General features: G+C 37.4%; 1 protein-coding gene across 2 annotated transcripts in view; it reads right to left on the bottom strand.

Moving 5' to 3' along the window:
* ptprn2 (protein tyrosine phosphatase receptor type N2) overlaps nucleotides 1-15,806 on the bottom strand; it is a 365,871-nt gene that overhangs the window by 12,617 nt on the left and 337,448 nt on the right. For both annotated transcript variants that reach the window (XM_049481944.1, XM_049481945.1), the window contains exons 19-20: nucleotides 13,368-13,487; nucleotides 9,946-10,112 (exon numbers count right to left, since the gene is read on the bottom strand). In XM_049481944.1, coding sequence (XP_049337901.1) covers nucleotides 9,946-10,112; nucleotides 13,368-13,487 — 287 coding nt within the window. The remainder of the gene's footprint in view (nucleotides 1-9,945; nucleotides 10,113-13,367; nucleotides 13,488-15,806) is intronic.

The raw sequence follows: 15,806 nt of genomic DNA, 5'->3' as shown, positions 1-15,806 counted from the left end.
GTTTGGAAGCGAGTGTGATGCGGAAGAGCTGCAGAGAAATGCATACAGAGCAGATATTTACTGTATTCGAGTACTTAAATACTTCAATCCATTCACCCCAAAAAAATGAAGCTCACGTGGGTCCTGCACGAGTGGCAGAAGTGGGAACCAAAAAATTTTCGTCACATTTCTGTAAATATTTTATCTTTTTTTTTATTGATATTTTTATAGGACAAAACCGTAGATATGATACTTTATTAACAATTTACAATGTAAAGTAGTTAGTGTACAGCTTATATAACTGAGTAAATTTACTTTTCCCTCAAAATAACTCCCTCAACACACATCCATTAACATCTAAACCACTGGCAACAAAAGTGAGTACACCCCTAAGGGTATTTTCACACTAGCACGCACTATTTGATCCAGTTAAAACAGAGTCTTGGTTTGTTCGTACTCTTAGTGCGGTTCAATTGAGCAGGTGTAAAAACAGTAATCACACTCGGGTGCGGATCAAAAGAAAAACGAACTCTCAAACGAGGTTCACTTGTAGTGAAAACGTGATCCGGTTTCTATCCGACCCGCCTATCAAATATACTTTTTACATATTTAATTTAATCTGAGCTGCTGATAAGATGCAGTTTAATCTAATATATATATATATATATATATTAGCCAGATAACAATAATTACCACAGCTATGAAAAAACGCTGTCTCTGCTGCTCCATGCTGTTTTCACTTGCGGTATGTGCAGCGTTCACTGCTAGCAGCCGCAGAACACTGTGTTTGTGTTTGAAAGCACTGTGGCTTTTTTTTTTCTTTTTTCACGTTCTGACCAATCAGAGGAGACAGTGTGTTTGCGCTGGATTTATTGGTGCGCATTTTGGTGCGTTTAGGTTTATTTGGAGAAACGCTCCAAATTAACATACCTGTCAACTGATCTGTACCATAGAAACCAACTACAGCCAAATTGTGTGCAAAGTGTCAATAGTTTGTGTAGCCACCATTATTCTCCAGCAGTAGCTTTACTTGAGTTCAGTAGAGATTCACAGGTTGGTACTGAAATCCTCCTCATCCTCCACTCATTATTGAGCTGAAGGATGACCTTATGCTTCTTCTCCTTCAGGTTGAGGATGCCCCACAGATGCTCAATAAAGCTTAGGTCTGGAGATGTGCTTGCGTGATTGACATGCGCAGTCCATCATCTTTACCTTCAGCTTCCTCTGCAAGGCAGTTGTTATCTTGGAGGTGTATTTGAGTTATTGAGTATGTTGAGTTAATACTTTGTATCACAGTATTCAATGTTGTCCCATAAAAAAGATTTATAAATTGTAATAAAGTTACAAAAAGTGGTAAAAAGGTGAGCTCTAATAATAGGGCCCAATCCCACTTTCCACCCACGTGAGCCCCACGTGAGCATGTTGCCTGGGACTGTAGTGCACACTGATACCCAGATGCTCTCACACCACACGCTGCTCTTGATAAAACACAACTTTTCCACAAAAATACCTTCAGCACCTCCAGCTGGGATATCTGTGGATAAACTAACCAGCAGCAACCAATAAAAGCAGCAGTTCCCCTCAAGAACCTCCACTGCAACAAGAATCCACAAACTGTATGACTGAGAGTGCAATCGAGAGGCTAGAGTTGACCAAAGAGCTCCCGCAATGGTTTATGACATTGATTTAAAAAAAAAAAAACAGGCATGGAATCATCATATTTTTCGCATTATAAGGCGCATTATGAGATACAAGTAAGGAACAGGGGTAGCAAGACCTGTGAAGCTAAGTTAAGTTAAATAAACAAAACTGTAATTTTTAAAGAAAACACTTACTGGCGCTGGATGTTAATCTACACATATTTCTCTCCTGAAAACTGTTTATTTGGGTGAGTAAAGCGCTTCTGTTTATTTACAATAAGCTTAGATTTCCAGATTTAGCGGCTAATAGCGGCTAATGCTAATACTGCTCCAGTCTTGGTGCTGGAGAACTAAACAAACTCCTGTATAAAGCTGTACTTCAGTGGAGTGGCTTTACTGCTCCTTAATACCTGATGGTAGAATTCATACATAAGAAACACCGGATTATAAGACACAATGATGATTTTTGGGAAAATTAAATAATTTTAAGTGCATCTTGTGGTGCAGTAAATGTGGAAAATGTGCAGAGAAGAAAATGCATCATACTAATCTGGAACATTTCATTACTGGAAGGAAAAAGAGAATGATGGTCCAGCTAAAAATAATCAGCTGATTATGTAGTGGTTTCTAATGTGTTGCTAGGTGGTTGCTAAGGTGTTGCTATAGAAACTGTAGATGTTATGGCAGAGAAGAAAAAGAGAGAGTATTCTGCCTTCTGTTAACAGTGCTGGTTTTCCATCACTAAGTTACCAGAAAAAAAATGTATATTTAAAAATATATTTTTTTTGTTTCTGCTAAATTATCTAGAAACCAAACCATTTTTACACAAACCACCCAGACACATTATTTTCTTTCTTTCTTTTTTTAGATTTAGTTTTTTACAATATAACAATATGGTATTTATTTATTAATTTATTCGTTTTTTTAAATAAAAAAAAATATGTTTTTGCATGTATGATTTTTAAATAAAATAATAAATATCAATGATCGCAATATAGAAGCGTATCCCCCTGTAATTCTAATTCGGGGTAATTCTTCAGGACCGCTGGAGCATAAAGCCTGTCCCGCTGTCCCTGCCTGGGAAGGAAAGTGAGAGAAAAGTCTGGAACTGTTCATTAAATCTGCCCTATAGACACTCAGTCCATATACAGCAATCAGCGCGAGAGGCGCGAGTGTTTAAGCTGGGCGCGCAACGGCAGCCCATTACAGCAGAGATGAATGCAGCGGCGAAATGTCGCAGACCGGGACGCATTAACATTAACACACAATTAGCGCCGTTACACACTCACTACAAATAAATAAATAAATCACAACACACACCACAGGCCCCTCCCCCTTTCTCCTCCTCTCACTATTTCACTATTACCACGGGGAGTCACCATCGAGACGGAGGAGGCAGCGACCACCAACCCCCAATGAGCCGGGACAGGGGGAGTAATGCTTTTAGCTTTTTTATTTCGTTTCTTTTCATGCGTTAAGCTCCACCGCCCAACACACACACACACACACACTCTCATCCGCCTGAATACCTCAAGGCTGTTTACAGCTGCTCCAGAAAATGTGAAAAATACATCTCTTAAGGATGATTACAGAGGATTATTTATCTAGAACAGCCTCTTCCTGCAAAACGCAGAACCGCTATTTCACATCTCAACCATTACAGCAGAACACACACCGAAAGAGAGAGAGAAACACACCAAAAGAGAGAGTGAATCAAAAGAACGGGAAAAGAAAGAGAAAGAAAGCCAGAGATAAACGGAGAGGTGGGGTGTTGAACAGAGAGATGAATAAAAAGTGACAGAAAATGAAGAAAAAGACAAAAAGAAAACGGCAAGCGATGGAGAGAAGGTGGAAGAGATAAAGAGAAAAGAAAAATGGATAGAGAGGGAGAAAACAAATGAAGGGGAAAGGGACAGAGGGAGAGTGAAAATGCAAGAGAGGATAAAACAGTAAAAAAGAGTAAGAGTGAGCGATTGATAGACAGAGAAAGAGATTAAAAGATAAATAGAAATAAGTGTGGTGACTGAGAGGGAATGAGAGAGCAAGAGATGGACAGAGAGATGAATAGAGAGCGACAGAAAAAATGGGTAGAGACGGAGAGAGGGGCAAAAAGAAAAAGGAGAGTAAGAGGTGGAGAGAGAGAGAGGGAGAAAATGCAAAAGACAAAAAAGATTGAAAGAAAGCATGAGGAATGAAGGGACCTTAAGGGATAGAGGGAGATGCAGAAAGAGAGAACAATAAAGGAAAGGGAGGTAGAGAGAGAAGAAATACTAGAAGAGATCAGGAAAAGAGTGAGAGACAATGTGAAAGAGAAAAAGAGAGAACAAGCAAAAAATAAATGGAGAGAGACAGACAGAAAATAAGAAAATGAAAACGAAGACAAAAGCAAGAATGAAAGAGAAAGATGAGTGTAAGACTGAGGCAGAGAATACGAAAGAAAGAACATCATAAAGAAAGAAAACTGAAAGAGAAATGGTGAGAAAGAACAGAGTGAAAGAATGTGCAAGAAAAAGAAAAAAGATCAAATCTAAAAAGGGGAGGATTGTAAGGAGAAAAAAGAGGAACAATGTTTAGGAGAGACAGGGAAGACGGAGAGGGCGAGAGACATACAGAAGTAAAGGGAGAGAGAGAGAAGGTACACAGTGAGGGGCGGGGTTAAAGTGGGCGTGGTTAAAGGGGCGTGGTTTGGGTGAGATCAGAGGAGTGAGGGGCCTGGAAGAAGAGATACAGTTTCCAATGATCACTTTTGTGACTATGCAACTGGGCTCATATAACTAGCTGCAACATCACAAAAATGACAGTGGCAACCGCTAATTAGCTGGCCAACCGAAAGAGAGAGAGAAGAGCAAGAGAAGAAAGAGAAAGAGGTGAGAGAAGAGTGTCTGATATTGTGTAAAGTTAGAGAAATGACAGGAAAATAATAAAAAATGTCCCAGAGAAGAGAGTGAACTCAGTGTTCGCTAAACAGAAGAACACAAAATCCCAAATACCAAAAACTAGCCTCTAGCTAGGCTATTACATACACTGAGAGACACTGAGACATCAGGAGACATAGTGAGAAATAGGGCAAACGAGAGACTTGAGAGACTCATGGAGAGGTAAAATCACTTCAAGAGACATTGAGAGAGACCTATATACAAAAGACTTATAATGAAATGGCTACAAAAAGAATCAAGAGTCACTGAGTCAGAGATTGAGACAGACATTGAGAAACACAAAAAAGACATTGAGACGGAAAGACATTATATAACCCAGAGAAATACTACAAGACTTTGGGAAACACTAAAAGACACTGAGACATTATAAGATCTCAGAGATGTTGGGAGACACTGAATCATTAAGAAACTCTAAAATAGACTGAGACACAATGGGACCCCAGGGACATTAAGAGACATTGAGTCACTGAGAAACTCCATGGGCATTGGGAGACACCAAGAGGCATGTGAGAAACATTAAAAGACAGCAACAGTGGGACCCCGGAGATGTTGGGAGACACTAAGTCACTGAGACGCCAAGAACTGAGAAACACTAAAGGACACTAAGACACCATGGGACCTCAGAGACATTGGGAGACACTGAATCATTGAGAAACTCTAAAATACACTAAGATATTGGGAGACACCATGAGACATTTGAGAAACACTAAAAGATAGAAACAATGAGACCCCAGAGATTTTGAGAGACACTACGTCATCGAGACACCAAGAGCTGAGAAACTCTAAAGGACATTGGGAAATCATGGGACCCCAGAGACATTGGGAGACAACGAGTCATTGAGAAAGCTAAGACAATGAGACACTGGGAGAAAATAAGATTTTGAAAAACTCTAAAAGACACTGAGACAACATGGCACCCCAGAGACATTGGAAAACTCTAAGAAAGTCATTGAGAAATCTGACAATGAGACATTGGGAGACACTCAGTCATTAGGAAATCTAAGACACTGGGAGACAATGAGTCATTGAGAAACTCTAAAAGATACTGAGATCTCAAAGACATTGGGAGACAATGAGTCATTGAGACACTAGGAGACATTGAATAAGACATCAAGACAAATCAATACACAAAAGACATTGAGAGACACTGATAAAAACACTGAGAGACACCAAATCATCTGACAACATAGAGATACAGAAACATTAGAGATTGAGACACTGTAGACGCTCTTCTGAAACATTGCTGTGAGAATCTGATTGCATCCAGCAGCTGAATGCTGAATTCCTTTTAACAGGTGCCCAAAAACATCACTTTTGTATTTATCACTTATGAATGCATTGTTGTGCCTTTATTATTATTAAAATTAATTATTTCTCACTTTTAAGAACTACACAACAACACCATAGCTCTCTTATTTTAATTATATTTAACCCTCCTTCTGGGTCAATTTAACCCGTTTTAAAGTTTGAAGATGTAGGAAAAATTGTATTTTTAATAAAAGTATTTTTTCAGTATGAAACTTCTTCTGCTTGCCTTAATTAGTTTAATCAACATATAACATGAAAATGGTTCATCTCACAGATTGCAACAACCACCCCCTGCAAAAACTAAACCTAAATCAAAATTTCAATATGTTTCATATGTTTCAATCTTGTGTAAAACTTTTTTTTATATGTTGGTCTTTTAAAAGTATTAAAGTATCTTAGTAGTGAAACATATATTTTTTTTATGAAAAAAGAGTGAATTATCCTAATGGAAGCATTACCTGTCAGAGGTAAGCAACACTTAAATGCACTAAATATTGATAGAATAATTAGTAATGGAGTTAATAATGAAATATTCACACTGCTTTTAAGGATGTTTTTGGGGTTTTAGACTTTTTTTAATGGATAATTAAACATGCACCCCGGAACATCATTGCTTTTCCTGACTAATTAACATAATAGTAGGGTTAAAACAAGAGTTAATATACTGATTTCTTTAGACGAATAGAGTTTTATCGAGCTCTTTGTTGAGCTGCAGACGATTCCTTCACACCATTTGATGAAAAGCCCACAAGAACATTATGTAGCTCCTTTCTGGCCATTAGTCGCATTTCATTTGGGCAAGTGAGGACAAGCGAGAGCCGGTCTGAGTGATGAAACCACACATTTTCACACCGCGAGCGTCGACCATCAGCGCCGGACAAACCGCAAATTGAAGCAATAACGGGGAATGAGTTGCGCGCGGCGCTGCTGCAGACACACGGGGGTTATTATAAAGGTTACGCAGGAAACGGTAAGTGTGGGAAGCATGTGCAGGAAGCTAAAACTATATTAAAAAAGAGAGAGAGAGAGCAATAAAAGCATTGCTGTGCGGAACGTGGGGAAGCGGCGGAGCTGTAATCTGTGATAAATACAGAGAACCGAGACGGCTCTGCCGACTACGCCAATATTGTTTCTCCCATTTGGGGTCAAACGGAGAGGAGACAAACAAACGGGATGTCGTAGGTGAGCAGATTCTCCGATATATTATTTACCGACGTCTATACGCCCGCTGTGAGTCCCCGCCCGCTCTCCCTCTCTATTAAGGATCTTCAGCACGTTTACGGCGGCGGAGAAAAACGAGGACTTTACGCTGCCATCGGCTTTTCCGTCAGCGCAGATTTATAGCTCCACGTTTCCCATTTAACCGAGGCGTGTGAAATGAGGACTGCTACACTCTGACTGCTGCTCGCCGGCCGGGATACAGAAATGAGGGAGAACAGCAAATACTGTTCTTTATGCTCTCTATTCTCTCTATTCTCTCCATTCTGCAGCAAAAACAGGAATTTTAAACAAGAAATACACACTCAAACTCAATGACCCTGATACTGCTGTGGACACTGAAGTACATTTTAGATACTAGTGTTTAATAAAATACTTCTGTAGAAGTTAAAGTAGAAGAATCAAATCAAGCTTTTTACTCTTTAAGTAAAAGTGTTTCAAAAATATACTTAAAGTATAAAAGTAAAAGTAATGTAAGGTGAAAAAATTAAGCCATTAAGAACTAAGCCATTACTAGTCCTATAGTCCACTACAACCCCCCCCTCCCCAAACACATTTTACTAATAGATAATATAATATAACATAATGACTATAATGTTCTATTTTTAAAGTGTTTCAGCTGTTACACGTCTCTACATCCAATCACAATCAGATTCACTCTATCTGGATGGAGAGATTTATCTGGATAGGGGTTTTATTGAATGATGAGAAGCCGGAATGAAAACGAGCTGAAATGAAACAGGAGTAACGAGGCTGTTTTAATTCAAATGTAAGGAGTAAAAAAATCAGATAATTGTGAGAAAAAAAGGTAAAATAATTAATCTAGTAAAGTATAGAGAACATACATCTCTACTTACAGGGTTCATACGGTCATGAAAAACCTGGAAAATTCATGGAATTTAAAAGTACAAATTCCCAGGTCTGGTTAAGTTTTGGAAAAATAAAAATACCCAGAAAGTTTTGGAAAAGTCCTGGAAATTTGGTCTACAAATCTTTGTGTTTCTGTTTATCGATGGAGAAAATCTATTTTAATTCAGTTAATTCAGTAATTTAAGCTACACAATGGATCTGACACCCATTTTATTATTAAAGATTGTGTGTCAGATTCATTTTAGACCTACTTTTAGACTACTTGGTTTTATTGTCCATGTCTGCACTGTTTTAAAAATCGTATGGTATGAAATTTTGCCTTGACCGCATGGAAAAGTCGTAAAAAAGTGGAAATTTATTGGTTAAAAAATGTATGAACCCTGAACCTGGGTGTCACGATTCTCTAAATCCTCGATTCGATTTTATTTCCGATTTTAGGGTCACAATTTGATTCGATGCCAGTTTTAGATTAGTCTATGGTCAGTCATTGGTTTGATTCATCAAATTTACAATATCTTATTTCAAAAGGTGGGCTTGATATAAGTGATGCAAAGTGATACAAGTGATCTGTAATACAGCACATTAAGCACTAATGGTCAAATTTAAATAATTTGATTAAGATATATATGTAATGCCAGTGTTTTTTTTAGTGGCCTTTTTGGTAGCAGCAGTGTGCGCTATTAAAACAGCAATGTGCAACATAACAAAATACATAATAAAAAAATACAGGAGCAGTCATGTACAAAATAACAGAACAATTAGAGCCTGAACAAACTGAACTCTATCCTACTGTAACAGTTAAACATGAACAATAAGACTCGGTCCCTGAGAACGAGAAGTTTTTTTCTTTAATAAAGATATATTATTAACTTTATCTGAGAGAAAGATGCTCCTTAAGGTACCAAAACTATTAACATATTGTTATTTTTATATGTTTAAGTTTTTCTTTAAGGAGATGAGAATGTCCACATTCTCTGGAGAAAGAGCTGCTCTTTCAGCAGTCACAATGTCCGCGTCGTCGTCGATAATCGTTTTGACTTGACATAATTTCGATCGATTCCGATGAAATATCGAAATCGAGACACCCCTACTATTTCTGTGTAAAGCAATTGTACCTATGCTAACACCCAACATTCTTTACAGCCTATTTAACCTTATTTACACCATAGTTAACTACATTTACATCACAGCACCTCTGTGGGCATGTTGGGAGATTGTAAAGCTGTCAGGTAAGATGTAAGACGTTAGCATTAGAGCTAAGCTAAGAGCCTCACAAACACCCAACGCCCATCCACATCTTCAGAGCTTCATTACGTGTTGAGTTTCCCTCCATTAAATGTTAAAAGCAGATGAATGAAGATGATTGGAATTCTGGTTCTGCTTCTGATCTTTTATCTGGTGATGTACAGTACAGGCCACAGTACAGGTTTGGACACACCTTCTCTTTTTCAATGTGTTTTCTTTATTTTCATGACTATTTACATTGTAGATTCTCACTGAAGCATCAAAACTATGAATGAACACATGTGGAGTTTTATATACTTAACAAAATGAGCTGAACCTCCACAGTCACCGGACCTGAACCCAATCCAGATTTGAGGTTTGGGGTGAGCTGGAGCACAGAGTGAAGAAGACAAAGAGCCAACAAGTGCTAATAAACACCTCTGGGAACTCCTTCCTTCCTTCCTTCCTTCCTTCAAGACTGTTGGAAAACTTTTCATTTCAGGTGGCCACCTCTTGTAGAAGCTCATTGAGAGAATGATGCCAAGAGTGCGCAAACCAGTAATCAGAGCAAAGGGGGGCTATTTTAAAGAAACTAGAATATAAAACATGTTTTTTTTTAGTTATTTTACCTTTACATGTGTTCATTCATAGTTTTGATGCTTCAGTGAGAATCTATAATGTAAAGAGTCATGAAAATAAAGAAAACGCATTGAAAAAGAGAAGGTGTGTCCAAGCTTTTGGTACTGTATACAGGTGAAGAAGGTACACACCTGCGGAAGTCCAGCAGGGTTCTGGCGGACTCTGGAACGCTCTGGTCCATCCAGGACAGGAAGTGGAACTGTGTTACGGTTCGGGTCTCGTTGGTTTGGACGTTCTTCAGGTAGAAGCTGCGCACCAGGAAGTCCTCACACCAGATGTGCTCTGAGACCAGGTTCACCTGTGTGAATAAGAGTCATCAATCAGTGCGCCCCCTCTAGGCCAGGAGGTTTCATTTTATGTTTATTAAATGTTCATTTTTGGACCTTGAAGACCAAAAAATCAAACTGGTAGATACTTTCACCAGAAAAAACAATGGCTTTCATCTTTTTTACACAATGTCATTTGTTTTCATGTTAAAACAACAGATTGGTGGAACATAAGGTCTACAGAATGTGTTCAGTATGCTGATCAGCAGGTTTCAGTGTTATACTTTTTTCTTGTTTCTGATGAAATTTTACAAGCACCAACCATTTTTTAAAAGTCTTTTAAGACTTTATTTTGGTCATTTAAGTCTTTTAATATGGCAATAAATGGCAATTTTTGATAAAAGGTCATTTTAACATAATGCCAAAGAAAGGAAAAGCTGTCAGGTCATTTATCCAACATGGTGGCCATCTTGGATAATTTTTTTTTTATTGTATTTTAGAATACATTTTACAAAAAAAAAAAAAAAAAAACATTTCTATATGTTGTTCTATATATTAGGCTATCTCATCTGGTTTGATGAAAGTACAAGCATTAACAATGAACAATTCTGTCTTTAAGATGTTTATGTTATTTTATGCATTTAATTTTATGGTAAAATAAAACTTTAGCAAAGAAGGAAAAAACCTTCTTAAACATTTAAGATTTATTTTAATTTATTTACTGTTATTTGGGAGAATTTATAGTGATTCAATCATCATGAAATTCTGATACAAAATAAAGACCAACTACTAGATTCACATTATGTCAAAAAGTAAGAATCAAAAAAATCTACTTTTAGATTAAAAATTGTTACTTTAATTTTATGTGGTATTACTTTATCTTCTCTCACTCTCCCACTGCATGCTCCAGGCTTTCATCTTATACCTTACTATCATTTATTTGCAGTGCGGATTTCTCAGCGCTGGTGATTTTATTAATGCATCCCGGTGCAACAGTGAGCAGATTGTGAGCAGATTCTGCATTTTGTTCAAAATGTTCAAAAATCTTTATTCGATTCTGTGCCTTAAGGGTTTTAATCAATGTTTGCCACGTTAGCGCTGTTCAGCTGAACTATCGCTTTAAACTCTGGATGGAAACTTTAATTTTTAATTTCTCATTTCATTTTTAATGATGCTGAGAATGAGTGGGTTCGGCTCGGTTTCTCCAGCCCTGCTTTTGAAGATCTATGACCCCTGTAGAGTTTACCCTCAGCTTTGATTCCACATGCTTGATTTATCTGGTAGAGGTCCCTGGAGGGGCCAGAATATCAGAAACACTGTGTTAGATCAGGGGGTTAACTAAGTCCAGCTTTCCAGGAGCAGAAAAGACATGATTATCCTGCACTGAAGAGCAGAATTTACTACACTGATAAACTGGATTACAGCAAGGCTTCTTTAGGGTAGTGTACCTCCTGGTGAGAGACCGTTACACCCAACCACTGTACTGTTCTGTACTGAGACCAGGTTCTAATACAGAGATAATCATATAGATCATATATCCTTAATACAATCTACACACATATCCAAACAATCAATTACAATAATAATTCATGTCTAATTAACATGAGTCATTTGTTTATTTGTTGTATATTTGAACTGTTTACGTACAAATTGATGTTAACTGATCAGTTGTTTATGGTTTTTTATTATTATTAATTGATCAATTAATGCATGCATGCTTTGTCAACACTGTAATTTACTATGTTCATGCCAATAAAGCTTTTTTGAATTAAATTGAAAATAAAGAGATGAAGAGCGAGAGAAAGTCATGTTAAAGTGGAGGAGGGTTTTTTGTTAATTATGTTACTATTAAATGTTCTTGACTGGGATATAAAACTGTTATAAAACTGTAATAAAACACTAAAGTTACAATATTATTAATTACTTTAAGATAAATAGCAATACTGATAATAAAATCCTTATAAACTAAATACTGAGTCGTTCACTCATAGTTATTTTGCCATTTGCTTCAAACGTGTGACAGACAGATATTTTGGGCTAGATTAAGCTTCTGAAGGGCGGGTTTTAGACTGACTTTGGGCTGGATATTTTTGTTGCACCTGGCAACCCTGACTGTTAGGCATGCTTTTATGATGCACTCAAAGACATTTTGCCCAGTTGAAAGTTTACTTTAAGCTTACAAAACAAAAGTAATTGCAGTAGATATCTTTATGTCTAAGGTTCTTCACATCCTGCATTAACAGATTAAATTTTAGACTAAATTTACAATTTACTTTACTCTACAACATCCAGGTGAGACCATATTTAAAAACTAAAAATATTAAAGCTCACCTTCCGTCATTTTTTCTTTCATTTTAAAATGTCTAGTTGTGGTCTCTAGTATGAATGAATGACGTGAGCCGTTTTTGTAAAAAAAAAGTTCTCAGGTGTCTCTGTATAGCTCTTTTTTAATGGACTGTTTTAGGGGTGTGTCCAAAATGACCGGATTCCAGCTTTGCTCATGAATATTCATACATGCAAACAGCATGCAAATATCTCTCCTCTGATTGGCTAGGAGCACTGCGACGCCCCTCCGCCGCTCTGCCGCTCACTGCCTCCCACCTCCTAACTGATGAGCGGTGATGTTGCATCGCTTCAGCTCCGCCTCTGGGAGTTTCTCGAGCCAAGGTGGGCTGGTCTGTGAGTTTCTGCCTACGTAGGCAGAAAGATGATTCAAAATTCACCCGTTTTTCGGAGGGGGGGAGGGGGGATTTCTTTGCTTAGCTCCTGCAGACAATGGGGGCTGCAAAACAGTTTAATGTGCAGGTGTACACATTCAACTCGGAGAGACCTACTGTATTCCACAAAAAACAAGAAAAATCGGATTTTCGCGGAAGGTGAGCTTTAAACAAAATAAAAGCTAATAAAAGCTTATTTTTAGCTCCCCATCACACAGAAATTAAGAAATGGACAATGGATAATTTAATTTAATTACTGAACAGAAAGTTTGCTGCAATTAATTACCATCGTCTATTTCTTAATTCCTCTTTGATTGTGAGCTAAAATTAGCTTTTATTTTATTTATTTTATTTTATTTTTCAAGTTAGCTAGGTGCATGAAGCGTTTTCCCAAATCTTGGGTGGAGAATTTCAAGGATTTCACCACTTTCCCTTGTGACTCTGCTCTAAAAGGAGGGGTTACGCTCTAAAACAAGGGGTAGGGATACAGAAGAGAAATAGAATTGGGCCTTAAATGGATAAAAAACCCATATATTTCACAAATAAATCAATACATTTAAAGTGTTTTACCTCGTAAATGTGGTACAGGTCAGAACCTTCATCTGGCCAATACTGATGACACTGCTTGGTCCCGTTCTCAGCTAGCGGAGTTAGCATGACGATCACAACACAGCCGCTCTCCCAGACCATCTACACACACAGAGAAACACAGAGAAACCATTATTATAACTGTTCAAAATTTTAATGCTTTACAAAACACTTCATTCTGTTCATTCTGAACACGAACTTCACATCCGTACCATTATTAACACAGACAGTAATCAGACAGACACGCCTCCAGAGTCTGGAGATCTTTTTCCCTGTGTTATGTGTAATGTTTAATGATGGCTAGATAGATCCTTACTTTACAAACTAGCTAATTTTTTATCAATTTAAACAGTTAATTTAGCAATTTAGCAACTGTTACAGCCAGTCACTTTGTCAGTTTGGCGCCAGTATGTTTAATTTGAGTTTTAGTTAAGTAATATTAGCTGTATTCAACTGTGCAGTCCACAGTGGGTGGTAATATTAGCCTTCTATAATACACAGCTCTGGGGAAAAAAATTAAGAGACCACTGAATCAAGAGTTTCTGAATCAGTTTCTCTGATTTTGTTATTTATAGGTTTATGTTTGAGTAAAATGAACATTGTTGTTTTATTCTATAAACTACAGACAACATTTCTCCCAAATTCCAAATTAAAATATTCTCATTTAGAGCATTTATTTACAGAAAATGAGAAATTGCTGAAATAACAAAAAAAGATGCAGAGCTTTCAGACCTCAAATAATGAAAAGAAAACAAGTTCATATTCATAAAGTTTTAACAGGTCAGAAATAATCAATATTTGGTGGAATAACCCTGGTTTTAATACATGCATCTTGTCATCATGTTCTCCTCCACCAGTCTTACACACTGCTTTTGGATAACTTTATGCTGCTTTACTCCTGGTGCAAAAATTTAAGCAGTTCAGTTTGGTTTGATGGCTTGTGATCATACCAAGAGTCTGCAGATCTGTCCTCAAAGAGAAATGTGATACTTAGAACAATCTGAAGTATAAAACAGAGAGCTTGAATATAGTCTTTAATATTAAATTTACAATGTAAAAAACACTGAATGAGAGAAACAGCATCAGGCGGATTTTTTTTTTTTTTTGATAATCAATAATCACACCTCTAGTATACATGTAGATTAACTTATTAAAAACCTGACACTCAGAGCAGCCTATGCCTTTCAGTATTTAGATCAGGACACACAAAGAACATAATAGAAAAATGTATTAAAAAAAACAAAACAAAAAAACAAAAAAAACGTTTTAGTCTAAATAAATAAAAATGTTTAGTGCAAAAAAACTTCTTAAAGTAAAAATGTGCAATTAAAATAATAAAAACTATATAAAGTAGTGCGCACACCATACCTAGCTTTAGTTTGAGTAAAGCAGGTAGTTTCACACTTTTTCTGTGGACACTTTTGAGTCTTTATTTACTGATATTATTTGGTTTGAAACATCATATAAATATGTTTGAAGCACTAAAGGTAAATAATATTGGTTGGGGAAGGAGATTTTTCACTTTTTTAGGTGTTTTTCTCAACGAGTTTCTTGTAGGTTTAGCTTTACCGCACTGGGAAGTGATCACTATTTTTAGAAAGACTAAGCTCCGCCCTTTCTAACCATATATGGATTATGTTTATGTGTGAAGGGATTCCTGAGTAATTAAGCTGAGAACACAAGGTGAGATTTTGGATGTAAAATCCGTCTGTAGGGCTGTAAGGGTTAATACCTTTAATAACGCTGTAGTTAGGAGGCATTAGTCTCAGTGTCAGTCCTGCCCAGGTAGTGGAGCTGGTTATCATTAGTCCAGCTGTCTATTAGTTGTAATTGAGGTTCAAGTTAGTCCCTCTGCCCAGTCACTCAATCACTCGCTCTCTATTCCCTCCCTCTCTATTCTCTCTCTCTCTCTCTGTCTCTCTCTCTCTCTCTCTCTCTCTCTCTCTGTCTCTCTCTCTCTCTTTCTCTCTGAGCGGCTGTTTCTCGCTCCATTTCTCCTAATCACACTTCCTCCATGTCCTTGGAAGATATAATGGCCCACTGAGGCCGTTAGGAAAATGAGGGAAAAACACTGACTTTTATGAGAGCAATAAAAATACAATGGGCCCGACCGTAAACTAATCACACTCACGTTCGGCACGTCCCCGAAGAGCCGTAACGCCAAACGCGCCGCGACTCCGTGCCGCGGAGCAAGCGGCCCAAAAAGTGACATTACACAGAATGCGTTACGTTTTTAATCTTATGAAGCGCTGGAGAGATTCATGAATTCATAATTGCTAGACGAGAGAATAATGAATATAATACCACACTGATTTTAGTCACGTTCTGTTTTTAAAGAGACAGTCTGTGAGGTTTTGGAGATTCAGGAATTTAGAGACCTCTGTGGTGAGAATGTGAGAATGGTAAGAATTAACCGCACAG

This window comes from Astyanax mexicanus, chromosome 8 (genome assembly GCF_023375975.1).
Source record: "Astyanax mexicanus isolate ESR-SI-001 chromosome 8, AstMex3_surface, whole genome shotgun sequence".
NCBI lineage: Eukaryota > Metazoa > Chordata > Actinopteri > Characiformes > Acestrorhamphidae > Astyanax > Astyanax mexicanus.
This window is presented reverse-complemented; position numbering and strand designations above follow the sequence as displayed.